The 15,726-nt window shown below is 46.5% G+C and overlaps 1 protein-coding gene across 1 annotated transcript in view; it reads right to left on the minus strand.

Annotated features, from left to right (window-relative positions):
* The window catches only part of NUDCD1 (NudC domain containing 1), a 139,982-nt gene that overhangs the window by 61,620 nt on the left and 62,636 nt on the right, over nt 1–15,726 (minus strand). Inside the window, exon 6 of the mRNA XM_090040512.1 lies at nt 12,558–12,768. Within this exon, the coding sequence (XP_089896638.1) occupies nt 12,558–12,768 (211 nt within the window). The remainder of the gene's footprint in view (nt 1–12,557; nt 12,769–15,726) is intronic.

Below are 15,726 nucleotides of genomic sequence, written 5' to 3' on the forward strand. Positions count from 1 at the left end.
CCCAGATCCTCCTTCCTCCCCTTCTTGAAATTAGGGACAACTAATTCCAGTCCTCAGGGACTTCATCTGAGCAACATGAGTACTCAAAGAGTCATGCCAATGGCTCTGCTATGACACAGCACCCTTGGGTGGAGCTCATTTGGTCCTGCTGATTTAAACGCATCCAGCCCCTTTAAGTGTCTCTTTACTAAGTTGGCGCTGGTAGTTGGTGGGCTGGTGTTTCTCCTGCCTCTGTCAGTAATGCATTTGAGAGATCTGTCTAGATCCTAGTTCAAGAATACAGAGGCAAAAAACTCACTGTGCTTTGTCCCAGCTATCTGTCACCAGCTGCCCTTCCCTATCTTGTAGGGGTCCTATGCTGCCCAGCACCTTCTTTTTGCTTCCTATATACCTGAAGCAGGACTTCTTCTTGTCCTTCATTTTTGTCACTAGCCTGAGTTCTAATCCTGCTTTGGCCTTCCTAACCAATTCCCAGCAAGTGTGAGCCAAGGAGGTATAATCCTCCTTGGTAGCTACTCCCTGCCTCCACAGCCTGTATGCCCCTTTTTCTGGCCCTTAGGCTTTCCTGGATTTCCCTACTTAGCCAAGAATTTCTCAGTTCTCCAGTTTGAGCATTCATTAAAGTTTCTGTTCAATCTTCCCCACGTCTTTTGGCATAACGCATAATACCCCTCCAGAAAAGCAGTACTCAGCAAATTTTGAATAAAACTTTTATATACAGCCTGTCCACTGGCTATTTTCTCAACAGTGACTTATGTCTCAAGCTTTCTTTAGGCAATAGTCAATAATTAAGGGCTTTTCCGGCTAATTTTATATTTTAATTTGTTAATTTTCATTGAAAAGTTTCTCTCTTTAGAGCCAATCATTAATGTCTACATCAGGCTTGTCCAACATGTGGCCTTCCTAGTCATTTTATCTGGCCCGCGGGCCCCAGCCGGCAGCGAGGGGAGGGGAGCTGCTTACCCCTGCAGGGCCGGGCTCATCAGTGAGCCGGGTCCTGCCCCTGCTGCCCCAAGGGCGGCGCGGCACAGGGCTGCCCCAGCCACGCCTGATTAAATGAGCTAGGGATAGCAGGTGCAGCTTCTCACTTGGCTGGGGAAGCTGCAAGCATGGCCCACGCCCTGCCCGCACGCGTGGTGGATGGAGGCATAAGAAGTTCCCGCGTAGAGATGGGGGGCGCCTCGGGGCTGGGCCAGGGCTGTTCAGATCTGGTGAGGCTGTGAGCCCCAGATAACACCAGCATGTGTTGCACAGGCTGCACACTATGGGGGTGGGCCCCTAGGACCCCCTCACTGCATGGGCTGCTCCAGCAGCATGCAGACCCCCATCCTCAGCCATGTAGGAGACATTTGCAGGACATGGACCGCTCCTCCCCACCCCCACAGGCCTTTCCCCCTTGCACAGCAGTGGGAGAGGTGGCTGCCCATGCCCATGCCCTATATATTAACTGCTTGCAGACCCCACGTAGACTGTAAGCAACATCCTGGCCCTTTGTGGGCCACATGTGGCCTGCAGGTAGTCAGCTGGGCAGCCCTAATCTAGTCCAACCCCCTGCACAGAAAAATGATGTCCTGTTCCTAGGCCATACCAAACATACATAGTTTCTGAAAACCACAACTTCCCTAGGCACATTTCCAGACCCATTTCATTGTCACTTACTGAAACTTCATTAGTGTCAAAGGTCACGTGACATCACTTCCTGATGTGATACCACTTCCTGTGAGGTCTTTGAATATGGCTCGCCAGCCCACTGGGTGATAAAAAGTTCATGAACCAGCCCCACATTCAAAAAGGTTGGACACCCCGGTCTACATTATTTTAAAACAAACTTAAGGACTATAAAAGTGAAATAGTCCTACATTTTTAGAGGAAAAAGGAAACTAAGCTGTTGATAACAAAAGTCATTATTTTAATTGCCTTGGAGAACTACGTATCTTTAGTATGGCCTTGACAACTAAATATATCTAATCCATTCCCTACTTTCCAGTTACAGAGAAAGGATTGTTGCTATTGACAGATAAGTGAGATGGCAGTCACTTTCTAGCTGAAAATCTATAGCCTAGAACATGACATGTGGCTTTTAAGTAGCTAAATCATTAAACATGACCTTATTGCCCCTGTACAACCACAAAACAAATAAGTCTAGATTGCTTAGATATCTACTTCCACTAAAGCTCTGCTGCAACCTTATTTCCTCCCCACCCCCACAGGCCTTTCCCCCTTGTACAGCAGTGGGAGAGGTGGCTGCCCATGCCCATTATATTAACTGCTTGCAGACCCCATGTAGACTGTGGGCAACTTCCTGGCCCTTTGTGGGGTGGAAAGGCAGCAAGAAGGCACAGCAGCCCTCCTGGCTCTCTAGGGACCTAGCGGACCTCCTGCGGCTAAAAAGGAAAGCCTACAAAGGATGGAGGATGGGATTCACCTCCAAGGAGGATTATTCTGCACTGGTCTGGTCCTGCAGGGAGCAAACCAGGAAAGCCAAGGCTGCAACTGAACTCCAACTAGCTTCAAGCATCAAGGACAACAAAAAGTCCTTTTTCAGATATGTGGGGAGCCGGAGGAAAAGCAAGGGCAATGTTGGACCCCTGCTAAACCAGATGGGGCAACCGACAACTGACGCCCAGGAAAAAGCCAACCTATTAAATAGGTACTTTGCGTCAGTCTTTCATCAGTCCCATGGGACGCCCATGCCTGCTATGGGACAGGGAGAGCCGAGTGATGGGGATCCCCTAGCCTCCATAAATGCTGACCTCGTGAAGGAACACCTTGAGAAGCTGGACACCTTCAAGTCAGCCAGCCCTGACAACCTGCACCCCAGGGTACTCAAGGAGCTGGTGAGCGTCATAGCCCAGCCCCTGGCACGGATCTTTGAAAACTCCTGGCGCTCTGGTGTAGTGGCCTTCTTCCAGTCTTCGGGCAATGTGGTGCCGATCTTCAAGAAAGGGAGAAGAGTGGATCCGGCTAACTACAGACCCATTAGCCTGACTTCTATCCTGGGGAAGATCTTAGAAAAATTTATTGAGGCCATCCTTGAGGGACTGGCCCAGGCTAACATTCTAAGGGATAGCCAGCACGGGTTTGCTGCGGGTAGGTCTTGTTTGACCAATCTCATTTCCTTCTATGACCAGGTGACCTATCACCTGGACAAGGGAGAAGAGATTGATGTCATATATCTTGACTTCAAAAAAGCCTTTGATCTGGTATCCCACGATCACCTCTTGGCCAAACTGCCCAGTTGTGGCCTTGTCTCCACCACGATCTGCTAACTGGGAAACTGGCTCCGTGGTCAGAACCAGAGGGTTGTAATTGATGGCAGTCACTCATCGTGGTGCCCTGTCACCAGTGGGGTCCCTCAAGGCTCTGTCCTGGGACCCATCCTGTTCAACATCTTCATTAATGATGTGGACACTGGAGTCAGGAGTGGACTGGCCAAGTTCGCCGATGACACCAAACTTTGGGGCAAAGAATCCACGCCAGAAGATAGGCGGGTGATCCAGGCTGACCTGGACAAGCTCAGCAAATGGGCAGACGAGAACCTGATGGTTCATAACACCAAAAAATGCAAGGTTCTCCACCTTGGGAGGAAAAACCTGCAGCATCCTTATAGGCTCAGCAGTGCTACGTTGGATAGCACTACAGAAGAAAGAGACTTGGGGGTCATCATTGACCACAAGATGAACATGAGCCTGCAATGCGATTCTGCGGCTAGTAAAGCGACCAAAACGCTGGCTTGCATCCATAGATGCTTCTCGAGTAAATCCCGGGACGTCATTCTCCCCTTGTACTCGGCCTTGGTGAGGCCGCAGCTGGAGTACTGCGTCCAGTTTTCAAAAAGGATGTGGAGAAGCTTGAGAGAGTCCAGAGGAGAGCCACGCGCATGATCAGAGGTCAGGAAAACAGATCTTACGATGACAGGCTGAGAGACATGGGACTCTTTAGCCTGGAAAAGCACAGGCTCAGAGGTGATCTGATGGCCACCTATAAGTTTATCAGGGGTGACCACCAGGATCTGGGGGAACGTTTGTTCACCAGAGTGCCCCAAGGGATGATGAGGTCGAACAGTCACGAACTCCTGCAAGACCGTTTCAGGCTGGACTTTAGGAAGAATTTCTTTACTGCCTGAGCCCCCAAGGTCTGGAACAGTCTGCCAGTGGAGGTGGTTCAAGCACCTACACTGAACACCTTCATGAGTAAATTGGATGCTTATCTTGCTGGGATCCTATGACCCCAGCTGACTTCCTGCTCTTTGGGCAGGGAGCTGGACTCGATGATCTCCCGAGGTCCCTTCCAGCCCTAATGTCTATGAAATCTATGAAATTCATTCTTGAACGTGTTTAAACTCACACACACACAAAAAATCCTACTCCTTAGATAGAGAAGCCACATGAAGTAACTCTGACATTCAGGGTGTAGACCAAGTGAAACTCAGACAGAACCCAGAGCTGGAACCAGACTCCTCCATGGACTCTTCCCAGGCCAGACCCTCAAGGCCAACAGCAGCTAAAGTGGGTCTGCATTCAACAGCACCATGGATAGGGTTACCATATTTTCAGTATCAAAAAAAAAGGACACCTGTGGGAAGGAGGGAGCGCAGGGGGAGGGGGAGGAGAGGGAGGAAGGTACATATGATTGTGGAGGGAGTGAGGCAGTGATATGACTGTGCCATACTTCTGCCTCTCATTCCCAAGTCATAACCTCCCCCCCACCACCGCTGCTGCCTCTCACTCCTGACCCACTGTACCCCACTCCCAGTCCTGCTGGTGCCCCTTACTCCCAACCCAGAGCCCCCTGACCCTTCCCAGCTGTGCTAGTGCCGTGCAGTCTCCTGCTCCCCCCAAGCCTTGCCAGTGTCCTTCACTCCCAACCCACAGCCCCTGCCTCCTAGCCCTGCCGGTGCCCCTCACTCCCAGCCTGAAGCCCCTCTGCCCACCCCAGCCCTACCAATGCCCCTCACTCCTGATCCACAGTCCCCGTCCCCCCAGCCCTGCTGCCCCCCTGCCACACACACACACACACACACACACACCCCTGTCTCACCTGCAAGCAGCTGCTGTGGCTTGCATGGAGAACACGTGATCCCCCAACAACCAACCACCATCCCCTGCTGCTCCCAGCCCCAAGCAGCCAAGACGCAAGTCCCAGGGGAAAGCAGAGGGAGAACAAAAACCTGGACATTTACTTGCATTTTAAAAACCTGCCCAGATGGAGGGCTGGAGGCCAAAAAAAAAAAGAGGACATGTCTAGGAAAACCCAGACATATGGTAACCCTAGGTCCACGGGGTCTGCACTTGGGCAGCAGCCTGGGGCTGGAACCTACCAGCAGCATGGGGCCAAGTTTGGGTGGCAGTACGAGTCTGGGGACCTGCCACTGAATGCCCATCAGGGTCCAGGGACCTCAAATTCTGTCTTCTATCCCATCGCCCTCCTCTGCTGCCCCATTATTATTTTAATTTTAGTTTTTTTACAGTCTGAAGCCAATGTTGTCAAATAGCAATCCATGCCCACAGCTTGCAGCAGCCCATTGGCTTACTGGGAGGAAAGATGGAACAGTTCTGTGGGACGTAGTTGATACCCCTTGTCTAGACAACAATATAATTATTATGCATATGAAATTATATTGATAAAGGCTGTTAAGATGCAACTGTAACCTCTGCATGCTCCTATTCAGATACAAGTGTAGCAAAACCATTGTAAATTTGAATTCTGCTTCATTCAGGCTCCAAGAGAAGGACAGTTTTACTATATTTATATTGCTACAGGAGCATGGGAGAGAATAGTTAGTTACATTGTAACATTTATCTATATCTTAAAGGAGTGCTTAGCGGTAAAAGCATTTGCTGAGGAAATGGAGCTGGGTTTTAAGTACACCTCACTTTTGAGGGCATTTGCACTGCTATCTTCATTGTCAGAGGAAAAGTGCTCTAACCACTCAGGTTATGGACTACGTAGAGTTACGGGCAGCTTTGTATTAAATAGACATTGGAAAATTGCAGAAAAGTCATGTGGAATTGAATCCTGCCTGCCCCCTGCTAATATACTAAATGAAGTAGGCATAAAACTCAGGTCTTCAACTTCCTGGCTTCCTGGACAAGTCCTTAAGCTCTAGGCTCTTGGGAAACATATGGGTACCACTTCTATCCCATGGCTCTCCTCTGCTCCCTCCCTGGTTTTTCTTTTCTTTTCTTTTTTTTTTTTTGTCGGGGAGAGGGGTTTTCACATCCTGAGGTCAATGCTGTCAGACATCCTGGGTGCAACAGAATTACAATCTTGAGTCATACAGATCTGCCCATTGCCAGAATGGTAGAAGGTTCTCTGTAGGATGGAACAGAATCAGCCCCTGTAGCGGGCTGTCCATTGTCAAAGTAGAAACACTTTATAGTTCCCTGGGTATAACAGGACCATTTTTGAGGTGAGATCATACATTGTGAGCTATTGATGGCAAACAACAATATCGTGGAAGTGAAATATGATCTAGGACAATTCTTTCTTCTTAATTATACTATATTTTGAAATTCCATGCAGCAATTACTCTGATACTCAAGTGAGCAGTCTGTGTCAGTAATTAGTAGCCAATTATTTTACTCTCACAAAAATTAAAAGCAGTTGGTATTCTGGCAGCTTGACTGCTCTCTTCTCTTAGTTAGGGACTGTTGCTCTCACATGGCATATCAAAGATAACACAGAAAACAACTCATCTGTGAAACAACTCCTTAGCCTGATGAAGGGTTTTTGAACCCGAAAGCTTGTTTAAAAATTGTTTTCCAACTATTTACAGATTTCATAGACATTAGGGCTAGAAGGGACCTCGAAAGATCATTGAGTCCAGCCCCCCACCCGAAGGGCAGGAAGTCAGCTGGGGTCATAGGATCCCAGCAAGATAAGCATCCAATTTACTCTTGAAGGTGTTCAACATAGGTGCATGAACCACCTGCGATGGCAGGGTGTACCAGACCTTGGGGGTTTGGACAGTAAAGCTGGTCTAATAAAAGCTAATAAAATAAAATAAAAAGATTCACCCAAAGAACCTTGTCTGCCTATGTCCTTAGACCAACATGGCTACAACCTACACCTCTGTAAAACACACTTGAGTAACAAGATTTGCAGAATTAAAACACAACATTTCACTTATTTGCTTGCACTGTTGGCATGCCTTGCATTAGACATGGGTGGATACTTTTGAACAGGGACAGTCTTTTGGTTCGATGTTTATAGCGTGCCTGCTACAAGGAAATTCAATCCATAATTGGGATTTAGGGACCTCTGTCTTAGGTGCTACAGTACCAAACCACTCTTTCTAGACAGACTCGTCCTCTTGTATTTGTAGCTCTAAATTGGACATTGGAAATTAAAGTCCGTTCATGGTGCTATCACTTTCTTCAGTAATGATAACTCTTGGGAAACAATCACAAGACTCCCGATTTCCAAGTCAAATTAACTCCGACTCATGATTTCCGGATAGAGAGATCAAATACTGGATTTTTTTCTTTTAATGCATGTTGAACAGCGCTGTGCTGGTAAGTCTGTGAAGTGGAAAGGTGTGTGTGGGGGGGGGGGAATGGAGGGGGGCAAATCAAGGCCCCCATGGCAAGGGAGGAAGTGGCACAGGGACTGGGCTGAATTGGGCCTGGGGGCCAGGGTGGGTTGTGTGACAAAGCTGCAGGTGGTTATCCAGGAGCACTGGGGGGGGCATGACTCCCTGCCACTGCATGGACCCCTGGGAAAGGCATGGGGGGGCACGTGCCCCCCCAGATTTATGTGCAGGGTGGAGGTGTGTTGCCTGTTGTGGGCTTGGGGTTCTGTGTCCTGCTGGCTTTGACCTGGGAGCTGCATGATGGCCACACTGTGCATCTCATGGCCACCTGATGGAGTTGCGTGGCTCCCGGGACAAAGGCAGCAGGGTGCAGAGCTGCAGGCTATAGCAAGCAGCCTGCTTCCACCCTGAGCACAAATCCAGGGGTGCATGCAGGGGTGGGGAGTTCCGCAGCCCCACTGCACATCTGAACAAGCTGCTTGCAGCTGCAGCACAACCCACAAACCAACCTGTCAGTTTGTCTGTCCCTCATTCCCAAGCCACTACCATCCCAGCCCTACTGCTACCCCTCACTCTTGACCCACAGTACCCCACATATTGCCAGGGTGTGCAGGAACCCCCTTACTCTGGGCTCCAACACCTCTCCCCACACCTTTACAAACAACCCCCTGCCACACACACACACACTTCAAAAATATTCTCATGATTTACATTGCAATTCTCTTGATTTAAGTGTTTGTCTTATGATTTTTGACAGTGTTTGTCTTATGATTTTTGACAGGGCAGGGTTGGCAATACTGTTTCTTACATATGATAAGATGATTTTTATGATTCTTCCTTTTCCCATTTGCAAAATGTGGACAGTTATGGGCATCTGCTTTACAAGAATATTTTCAATCTTAATGGAAGTATTACGACATGTTACAAAAGTACAATATAGTGAAATACCAGAAGCTATTTTTCTCTTACCACATGTTTATTTAAAGAGAAATCTTCCATTTCATTTCTTTAAAAAAAAGGTCTTTGTAGCCACACTGATTGGGTTCTATTATTCTTCCTGTTATATTTCATTTGGTCGGTCACCCTCTTACTTTCCCCGCTTTCAGTGGAAAAAGGACTAAGTCCCTTCTAGAGAATGGTCAGTTCCCCATAAGGTATTTTAGGATATTACATTTATCAAATATTTTCATCTCATGGGTATTCCTGCTTATACCTTAGATTTTCCCCAGTTGGAACACAGAATTACATATTCAGATAAAGGACAGCTCACATTATTTTAATGACACACTGCAACTTTACAATGCATTCACCTTTTGTATAGTTTTAATTCATCTGGTTTTCCTTAAAAATGCAGATGGCTGAAATATTAGACTACAGTTCATTCTCAAAACTTAAGACCCAGTTGTTCGCCAATCAGTCATGGCTTTTAATATCAATATGGGTAGTTAATATTGATATCTGTAGACCAAAGAGACTTGAGACTGCATGTATTACCAATGGGATGGAAAAAAGGCACCATTTATAAAAATCTTTCATTATGATTCCACGACCTGGATTCAGACAGAATGTAACTGGTGATAAACTATATATTTCCAAACTATACCGAATTAATTTATTAGAAGAAGCAGATGGGAAGGTGGGGCATGGGAGGAGTTCTAATAGGAAAAGCAACCAACAGAAGAATGTCAAATACAGTAGAAAGTTTAGGTCTGCTCAGGCTGCTTTTCGCTCTTCTGTTCCCCCCCCCCACCCACAAGCCTAACCTACAACGTATACTTTACATTAGGGGTCAGCAAACACTGGCAGTCAAGCCCATTTTCTTCAGCCCGCATTGGGGCCAGGGCCAAGGCCAGGAGCTAGCAGCTGTCTGCAGCCTCCTGGCTGCAGCCGGCCCTGGCTCTGGGTAGTTGCTGCCAGCCAGAAGCCCAGGCTGTTCCTGGAAGGTGGCTGGGAGGCTACAAGCTGCTCAGGCACCATAGCTGGCAGCAGCTACCCCAGAATCTGTGCTGGCTGCAGCCAGGAGGCTACAAACAGCTGCTGCCTCTCGGCCCCAATGGGTGCAGTGATGGTACCTGCTGCCTTCCTGGAGCCCAGAGCCAGGAGGCAGCAGCTGTTTCCAGGCTCCTGGCTGTAGCCGGCCCAGGTTCTGAGTACCTGCTGATAGCCAGAGCCCGAGCTGCTCCCAATAGCTGGCTGGGAGGATGGAGGGCCCAGGAGAGGGAAACAGGGCCAGGAGCACAGCGTGTGTGACCCAGAGTGGCAGCTAACAGAGGGGCTGCACAGGGAAGCTGCCTGCAGCTGCACGCTCCATGATGCCCTGGTCACATTTCCCCTGTGTGCGTGGGAGCAGCATGGGTAGCAGTGCAGGGTTGTCTGCCTTGGTGCTGCCCCCAGCTGCAGGGTAAGTGTGACCAGGGCAGTGGGGAACTCAGAGCTGCAGGCAGCTTTCTACACTTCCTCGCTCTGCCCTGCCCCACCAGGTCTCACATGCTGCTCTACAGAAGCAGCAGTGAGAGCAGCACGGCAGGGAGCATCACCGGTATCTGCTGCCTCCCTGGAGCCCAGGGCTGGGGCAGCAGCAGCTGTTTGCAGCTTCCCAGCTGCAGCCAGCCCAGATTCTGGGTAGCTGCTGATAGCCACAGAGCCTGGGCTGTGGGGCAGGGGCAAGGGGCACAAGCAGGGCATCCTGCCATGTACCCCCTGCTCTCATTGTGTTTTTCTGGCATGCTGGCACTCTGGCACCTTCCAAGGTAAGCATTGTGGGTTTTTTCGGCACTCAGGCCAAAAGATGTTGACTACCCCTGCTTTACATCTTACTACAAGCATCAAACTAACACCGCTAGTTGTACAGCTTCTCAGTTTGGTCCAGGAAATCCAGAGTAAGCTATAGGAGAAGTTGAAGATTGAGAGCTGGGAGAGAGTACTGGGGGATGATGCCCTGTTTTGTTTTTCTAAATAGACTATTTCCCTCCACTCCCTTTTCATCAGAGATGCAAACCAAACAGCCACCTGCTGTTTATTTTTAAAAGAAGTGCTGAACATGCCTTATTAAAATGTTAATTTTTCATTCTGTGGTTCACTATTACAAACATTGCCTTTAGATTAAAATAACAAAACAGAAATGTAATCCTATTACAGGCGTAATGAAAAACATTAGTTGTGCCTCATTCCTATTAAAATCGGAGCTATTTGTATTAGAATCCAGCTGCCACCCTACACTACTGCTGTGCATTAACACATAATCACAGAGACCGTAACACTACAAGAAATGCTACCTTTTTGTTTGACTAACCTTGTTAAGATTCTCTACCTATTGTGCCTGGCTAGTATGAAGGAAGACTGGGTTGGTCAGATCTATGGATATTATGTAAAGAATATTCTCTCTTAACATGAACTAAAATTATCCACTTTATTCCAGTGGGTAATTTTAAGATACAGAGGCAATTTCACAATACTAACCTCATTAATAAAACAATGAGTCTTAACATGCAATTCAGACAAAGAGTCCTAATATGGTTCCACCTGACAACAAGGAGAAGAAAACGCTTCATGCCCTTATCCTCCACAAGTCTAAGCAAGATAAATTAACAGAAGCAAGTCCTGTTCACAAACCATGAGCAAAGGATCACTTGAAAATATTTTCCCCATCTCTGCATTTTCTTTTGGCCTAAAGCAAAGCTCTTTGCTTTTTTAATATATGCAGCCTTGCACAAGAGAAACTCAAAATTAGGTTTTTAAAAGTATAGTTTAAAATACAATTCTCACATTTTTCAAAACTGGTCTTGAAAGAAAATGGACCATTTTTTTGGTCTACACAGAAAATTATTTCATCTATAGCTGGAATCTACACCTTCACACAAACACATTCATATTGGACACCATTTATTCAATTATTTAGTCAATTAACTGACTGAAATTAGTATCATCTTTTAAGACAGCAAAATGTATTTTAATACAAAGACTTAGCTATTCAACAATAGTGGTCGCTTACTGATGAAAAATGAAGCCCCAGAGAACTCTATTCTGATTTCACTTAGACTGATTTGATACTTCTGTGGAGTTGCATTATTTACCCCATCTTAACTGAAACAAAAATTAAGTCACTAATTGCTTTTAGAAGACACTGCAGATCTGAACCCATTCAGTTCTCAAGCTAGCTATTTTGCCAGTTGAATAAAATGTAAGTGAATGGTACTAGTTGCTTAGTATTCCACTTATCTGCTTTTTATTACTTAGTGAAAAAAAATTAAGAGTGAATTTAAGATTGCTTCTGCAAATTCTTTGACATAAATGTAACACTTGTCCATGGCCTAACTGTGTCCTTTTCTTGAAACAAAAGCACTACCATACAGGTGTTCAAGGTGTTTTCATGGAAAAAAAAGCCATCTGTTCTATGAAAAAAAAAATCTTAGCTTTTAACCAGCAATTTCTCAGGAAAAAATTTTCTAGCACCACCTGTAATGCCTCTATGCCCCTCTTGGTTCCTAGGATCCCTAGCATCACCCAGTCCTCTACTCTCCCTCCCCATTGGAAAGTTGGAGGGAAGGAGGGTGAGTGCTAGCTCACGGATGGTTTCTAGAGTGGCAAGCTATGAGGAAGCCTGGTTGGGATCCTGCTACCGCCAGGCTTGAACACTCACTGGGGGCAAGGAGAGCAGTGCTTCTCACCCTCAGCCACTTCTGCAGGGCAGGAGGCTGTCCTTAGCTCTAATTTTTGGCTTTTTATTTTTAACTCTTATTTTGAAAAACTCCTGTTGCTGCAAAGCATTTGCTGGCTACATAGCTCTGAGGGTGAATAAGTCTTCAACTTGGTTTTCATGTTCTTTTTGAACCAGTTAAAGGAGTCGTGGTATGAATGACAAAGCTGCTGAAACTAGTGACTCAGTGTCAGGGTAGTGGAGCCTCAGGAATCCCCATTGCAAAAATGGAAGCCTACTGGTAAGGGGGTACTCCCTCAGGGACCATAGAAGAGATCCAAAATTTGTTTATTAAATAGGAAAAATAAGAACAATTTAATATAATACCTCTTGTTCTCTCTAATTATCCACGTACAGCTTTCATGGTCAATAGATGAATGGAGCATTCCTTCTAACAGAGGCAGCTGCTGACTTTTCAATACTATGCTGATATGAACAGGAGAAAACTGTACTGTTACGTCATCCTTAGTGATGTCTTCTGGAAGTTGAACTGTTACCGTTAAATCACCTTCAGTCTGTTGCCAGTAATAAAGAGGGTCTGACAAATGGAAACAAGTAGAAACAGAGAATCAGTTAAAAAATTAAATAGTAGTGTACACTAACCTGGAATAAAACTGGAGAAATGAAAGAGTTGTGCTCTTTCTGCGAGAAAAAGCACAACTCAATTGTATTCTGAAAAATACATAGAAGAGATATTCTGATAACTTATTAGAGAATGAAGAAACACAGTTCACTAGCTACCTGGCAGCAGATGGCTGCCATCTCCACCTGCACCTGCATTAGCATTGTTCAAACAGAAAATCTTTTCAATGTTGTTCTTCTATCAAGTTTACTGGATTTATGCCACAAACCAAAACATTCTGGACATTTATGGTACAATCTCTGTCCATGACCATCAGTTAGCCCGTACCTAAATTATGAGATGAAGCCATGATCTTTGGGCCAATTTCCTCTTCACAGCTGAGTCATGTTGTGCCATGAGCATTAACAGGTACTGTGATGACAGAGTCAGCAGGGCCACATACCAGCACTCTCTAGGGCAGGGGTTCTCAACCTTTTTAGACTTGAAGCATCCCTCATGAAACTCAAAGAACCCCTGGGACAATGCCAGCTCTTAGTTTTCCCTTGCTTTTTTGACGACAGAAAAATAACAGAGCAATTTTCCTGTTGCAAAGAACAGGACAGAACCACAGCAGGTCAGAATGTTTTTGGCACTACAGATCCACATTTTAAATCTCCGAGTTTATTTTGTGAATCACGCACACCCAACAGCGATAACACTGCGTGCCATCCTGTGACGCCACTGAAATTACCTCAAGGTACCCTAGGGTGCTGCAGCACCCTGTTTGAGAATCCCTGTTCTCAGGCAAGTTAGAGGTCTCAGAATTACGCAGGCTATATCCCATCTAGACTTTCGCAGGAATGAGTGGATGTTTAAACAACTGCTGATGTTCAGAGGATGGGGAAGGTCTTTTAAAAGGATACCCTAGGCTGATTCCTTCTGTGAGGCAGAATACCTGGCAGGCTTGGAAGATTCTGTCTTTTACTGCTTTCTCCACGGAGCATTTGGAGGTGTAACAGGGAACCGTAACCCTGCTGAGACAGGGGGAGTGACAAGGAGAAATGGGGACCAGGACAGAGGTATAGAGAGACTAAGGCATCATCAATGGATTAGGGATACTGACCCTTTAAAGAGAATGCAGAGGCCAGCAGAGGTAAAGTTTGTTAATTTGGAAATTAGTTACATCTGACAGGCAAACAATCAGCTGGCTGAAAGAGTCTCCAGACATTTAAATAGAGGCCAGATAGGAACCAGGGAATAGGAACTGTGAAAGCCTCAAGAGCTGCAAGAAATTTGGGGAAGCTTCTTGCGTTTCAGGCAGTGGAAAGGCTGGCAAGCTCCAGTGCTACAGACCCCAAAGAGGCTCCCCAGCCAATGATCAGGTGCTTCTTGAGACAGCTGCATCTTCCATGGCAAAAATGGCAGTTAAGGGCAGCAGTGAAAGCTGCAACACCAGAGGCGCCATGAACCTGGGGGGGACTGCTAAGAGCACTGACACAGCACTGCCAGGGAACCAACTGTGGGGCAGTGAGGGAGAAGCTATTAAAATGACAGCATTGCTGGACTGCAGTTTTGTTTCAGCTGGCTACTTGTTTCTGGAGCAGAAAAACAGGTGGGAAGCCAGGTGCAAGAGGCAGAGGCCTTTGGTGTTCAAGTTATCTCATAAGAGTGGAGACAAGAGGGCTGGGCCCAAAGGGGTGGAGTCTGGACTTGGAAAGAGGACTAATAGCCCGTTCCTTCAAACAAGGCACCAAAAACAGAGGAAAGAGTAAACTCACGTCTGCATGTTTTTCTGAACTCAAGAACTCACCATTACGTTATGGCAGGCATGAGTTCAGGTGAAGTGGAGAAACACGGGAAAGTAACTCTTGCCATATCCCCAGGAGCCCTGATATTGGGAGGTAGAGAAGGGAAGCAGTTACTGGACGTATGTAGCATAAAGAGACTCAGCTCCTTCGTTGTACGGGGGCGTCAGCGTACTTTCTGTACCACCCTCAATGACTGGACTTCCTTTTGTACTCTCAAAGCCTGCAACTAGGACATCATGTGTAGGACAACATAACTTGAATAACTGATACAACAACAGGCACACAGGCTGATTTTTAAGGAAGGAATATACAGTAAAAGCTCTGTTATCCGGCATCCCCCAGGAATGGGGGATGCCAGTTAATCAAATATTCTGGTTAATCAAATGTGCACCATCTGGTGCAGTCCCCAGCATCAGTGTGCTGGGGGACAGGGAAGGGGGCTGCTTTGCCCTGAACTGTGGGCCAAAGAAGTGGCACAGAAAAACTCTGCTCACAGTGTCAAAACCCAGAAGTGGTACTTCTGTTTTTGCTTTGGCGGCATCCTTTGGATGCCAGTTAATAGAATTTTCCAGCTAATGAAGTGCCAGTTAACACAGCTTTTGCTGTATTTAGCAAAATATCCCCCCTGTAAGACAAACTGTGAAATTCAGTTTCAAGTCAGAAAGTCACACTCATGTGCATCAGCAAGCTAGCAAAGGAACAGAGCTTTCACCCAGAGAGATGTCTCCTGGTTGGGTTTTTGGTGGATGGATGGCAGCAATGATAAAAACCTTATCTTGGATAACTGTATAGATCTTCAGCACCCCGGGAAGGGGTTTTGGTAGCATGCATCTACCTTCTTTACCATGGAGACAACCAAAGCTATGATCTGCAAAGAGATGCTTCCAGTAAGGCAAAACTGTTGACACCTATCTATCACAGGCCAAGGAGTTCTCTTGCTATTTCCAAAGTATTTTTTATATGAAAAAAGGAGATGCTTCAGGAAGGTCCAGAAGTCAACTGGTTGGATTGAAACAGCTAGGGCAATACAACTCAGAATGAGACAGCACATGCTTAAGATAAACTAAAATATTTAGACTTGTTTGGGGAAAAAAAAGAGGGATTTGTTAGTTGTATTGCATCAGCT

Source organism: Crocodylus siamensis, chromosome 3 (genome assembly GCF_052110815.1).
Source record: "Crocodylus siamensis isolate JL-2025a chromosome 3, ASM5211081v1, whole genome shotgun sequence".
NCBI lineage: Eukaryota > Metazoa > Chordata > Crocodylia > Crocodylidae > Crocodylus > Crocodylus siamensis.